General features: G+C 49.0%; 1 protein-coding gene across 1 annotated transcript; it reads right to left on the reverse strand.

The window, feature by feature from the left end:
* Positions 1-1415: 1415 nt before the first annotated feature.
* On the reverse strand, positions 1416-3806 carry ELFN1 (extracellular leucine rich repeat and fibronectin type III domain containing 1). Its single transcript, XM_054995532.1, has one exon. The coding sequence runs from the start codon at positions 3804-3806 to the stop codon at positions 1416-1418; it is 2391 nt and encodes a 796-aa protein (XP_054851507.1).
* Between the last annotated feature and the right edge of the window lie 297 nt (positions 3807-4103).

Here is a 4103-nt window from a genome sequence, read left to right on the forward strand (position 1 = left end):
TGACTACAGAGATCAGATCCCCAGAAGGAAACGGCAACTTCCGAGTGTGGACTGTATGGCATGATATCCTTGCTGAGCCATCTCCCCTCCCCGGGATCTGCCCCTGAATCTCCAGGAATTTCCCAACCTGGAGTTGGCAACCCTAGGGAAAGTTTGAGTGCCTTGCATTCTCGGTTTGCAGGAAGGGAGGCTGGACAGATCCTAACAGCAATGCCCCCTGCTCTAACCCAATTGCCCTCCTCGCTGCTGCCTCCCTGTTCCCCTCCTGTGGCTTTTGTTCACGTGGGTGCCATGATCCTCAACTTAGCCTTTTCTGATGCTCCTTTTGTCATAGAAGCCTACCCAGTATCTCTAAAGTAGCTGCCTTTGTCAGGCATTCAGAGGAGAACTTGGATATTTAGCCCTTAGAAACCTTCCCCCCCCCTTGGCATGCCCCAATGGGCCCCGAATAACGAGAGGAACTCCGATTCTTTTTGCTTGCAGAATGTCACAAACATTCATTGGAAGTAAGAGACACCCTAACCCTTACCACAGTGAACAAAGAGCCGAAATGAAACCTCAACAAAACAAAACAAAAAACTCCAAACCAAGCCCAACTGTAGGGTTTGTTTTTTTTTTCTAAAATCCATGATTAAAACCTGGTACAAACAGGTGAATATATAGATATATTTCTTTTTAGTAGGCGTAATATTTTCCTTTCTCTTTCTCTCTCTCTCAGTATACAGCAAACATTTGCAAATATAGATTATTTTGTTCTCTCTGTACAACAGGACGACAGTTTTACAATGCAACATTGTGGCAGAACCTTGTGTCAAATGAATGCACAAATGGAACTTCAGGCGGCTCATCGTCTAAACTGGAAGACTCCATTTGCAAAAGGCCCAAAATATTATCGTTTTGTCTGTTTTTAAAATCCTCCTGCTACCTTTTTTTCTGATTTACCTTTTACTTTTTTGGTTACGGAAGAAGACAAAACTGTACACAAGAGTCCACAAAAAAACCACAGAGTTAAGGAGCCATGCGATGCAATGCTGGTTCGTTCCAAACTCCTTGGCCTATTCGATTTCTGCCTGGCTCTCTCTCTTTATTCCTCATCCCCCTTTTTAAATTTAATTTTCTGTATTTTTTTTTAAAAAAAAGAAAAAAAACATTTTCTCCACTCCACCATTTAAGTGTCTTCCCCCCACCCTTCTCAAATTTAGTACTCATCTCACAAGTGTGAGATGATAGATATACTCTGAATACCTTTCTCTCTGTCTCTCTGTAACTCTCTTATACTTTATATAGAATAATTATAGATTCTCATAAGTTATTTATTTATTTGTTTTTAAAGACAAGTCTGGATTTTAAAAATAGCTGCTGCTGATTTTTCTTTTTCTTTTGGTCCAGTGTTAAGTCACGAGTTGGTTGAGGACTCAGGACTTGTGCTGGGCGGACACCCCCTTCCAGTAGTCTAAGATGTCATGAAGATCCTCGTCTTTGGCAAACTGGACCTTTTTGCGCAGGGCGTGACCGGCAGCCATGTACTCTTCCTCATCTTTGTGCCGCTTCCGGTTCAGTTTGAAGCGCTCCCAGATGCTGTGGGACGGTTTGCACGTGTACTCTGGGCTGGAGGTGTAGCTCAGGTTGTGGTATTGAGGCGAAAGTTGAGAATAGGCCAAGTCTCTAGGGCGAGGCCTGGTCAAAGGTTCCAAGATGGAGGGCTTGCGCCCCCCCATGCTGTCATGCTGCTCCCCTTGGTGGGACCCTGGGTAAGAGTGCCGGTGCTCGCTATACTGCCGGATCTTCTCGGCCTCAGCCCGCAGGATAGCAGCAGCCGGCGTCACAGTGAGGATGGTGTCTGTGGTTGGAGATGTCTTCTCGATATATTTGGCTTCTGATTTGTGGCCGGAGCCTTCTGAGCGGAAGGATCTGGGGCTTCGTATGGAACCACTGGAAGAAGTGCTGGAACGCTTTGGGGGGGCCTCCATGCTGTGGTGCCTCTGCAGTGGGTGGTTGTAGCTCTCTTTATAGACCGGGGCCAGGAAGCCATGTTTGCCTGGGATCTGTTCTGATAAAAGCACCAGTTGAGGCTCAGCTGTGGACACCGCTCCTGATTTCACCCCCTGGAATGAGGTGGACTCTGATTTCAAGGCATCGATACAGTTGTTGATTATTTGGTTCACCTTGTCCACTTCCTTGGTGATAGTGGAGATCTCTGCCACTGAGCTCTGGCTGTCGGGCGCCATTGGCAGCTCGCATTCCCTCCTTTCGGGCTGCTCCCCTGTGCGCACTTCCATGTAGTTACCCTTTGTGGTCTTGGGGGTCTCACTACTGTCGATCAGTTTGTATTGCTCGACCTCTCCCACAGAAGGAAGGTAAGGGATACGGGTCACAGTCTCACCACCTAACATCTGGCCTTGTGACAGTTGAGAGATGCTGGTGGTCTCCATCTCAGGCCCATACTTGAGCTCGATGATGGTCTTCTTCATGTTGACTGCGGCCTTCTTGTGCTTTTCCTCCTGCTGACGTTTCTTCCGGAGGCAGTAGTACACCACCCCTAGGACAATCACCATGCCAAACAAACAGCCCAAGATCGTCATGATGTAGTGAGTGGCCGTGGAAGAAGTGGGAATCGGCTCTTCCCTGTTTTGTTTGTTGAGGTTGATGGTGAGGCAAGTATAGTTATACCTGGAGACTCGGTTGGAAGACATCACACAGTAAGTGTAGTCTTCATTTGCCACTAGGTTCGTCAGCTCAATGTCTTCCTTCTTCTTTAGCAACTTGGCGAGGATGTTGTACCGCCCATTCTCGAACTGCGCCAAGGTGTACATCTTGCTGTAGGGCACTGGGATTTGCACGCTCAGTGTGGCTGAGTTGTGGGTCACGTGCTTCACTTTCATGGTGGGGTACAAACCCGGATCAATCACGGGGGTGTGCAGTGAGGCCTGTGGAGTGGTACCGTCTCCAGAGAAGCACTCTTCCTCGGGACATGGACTCTCAGGAGGAGCTGTCGTCACCGTGTACTTGGGTGGGATGAAATGAGGAGGCATGGTATATGGGCCACCTGTGCAGAGGGAAGAGAGCATGCCCAGGGCGTTACGGTAACCACTCCGACCTTGGCCTAAAAGGTAGTAGCCGGAATAGTCCGGTGGGGAGTCACACTGCATGCGGTCGTAGGTGCGCGTCATGTTGGTGAAGCCTTCTAGCCACTGAAGGAAGCCCAGGAGCTCACATGAGCAGTAGAAAGGGTTGCTGTAGAGTTCACAGACTGTGAGTTTGTTCAGGCCCCTGAATGTGTTGCTGTCTAGCCTCTGGATCCTGTTCACAGACAAGTCAATGTTCATTATGTTGGGGCACTCCCCGAAGGCATTGGGGGTGACTGTCTCAATGAGGTTAGCCTGGAGGTAAAGGTACTCTAACTTTCCCAGGCCACGGAGGATTCCCTCCGTCAGATTCCTCAGGCGGTTGTAGCCAAGCTGCAGCACCTGCAGGTTATATTGTCCCGAGAAGGCACCATCCTCAATGTAGGAGATCTCGTTCTTGGTCAGGTTGAGGTATGTGAGGTTACTGAAGCGGCTGAGGGAAGAGAATTGCACGCTTTTGATCTTGTTGTCATTCAACCGCAAGTCCAAAATCGTGCTGTTGATTTGCTGAGGGATGGACTCATACGGCGGCTGGTTCTGGCTGCAGATTGCTAGCCACACGAAGCCCTTTTCACCCTCAATCAGCCAGCAGTCTGCCTGCACCTCGCCCACATACAGGAGAGAGACAGCTGCTACGCATGCGCACAGTGCTGATGTCACAGCCCATTGATGGCCTGCCATTTGGAAGGGCCACGCAGAGACAGGGAGATCCCTTATCTGCTGGAAGGGAGGAAAGGGGTGGTTTGTTTTACGGCACAGCCCTACCTTAGGCTAACATTTCTGGGGAAGCTTTGTCATTCTATCCTTTCTCTTCATGGTCGCAAACCATGAAGAGTCACCCAAGGGGGAAAAGGAAAGGAAAACTTCTTGCTTCAAAGTCACCCTTCCTGGTGCAAAAGCTTTAGCCAAGGTTCTCCTGGGAAGCTGGTTCTTCTACCATTGTCTTGTGTTTTCTCTGAAGTCACGCAGGAGAAAGAT

This window comes from Eublepharis macularius, chromosome 12 (genome assembly GCF_028583425.1).
Source record: "Eublepharis macularius isolate TG4126 chromosome 12, MPM_Emac_v1.0, whole genome shotgun sequence".
NCBI classification, from domain to species: domain Eukaryota; kingdom Metazoa; phylum Chordata; class Lepidosauria; order Squamata; family Eublepharidae; genus Eublepharis; species Eublepharis macularius.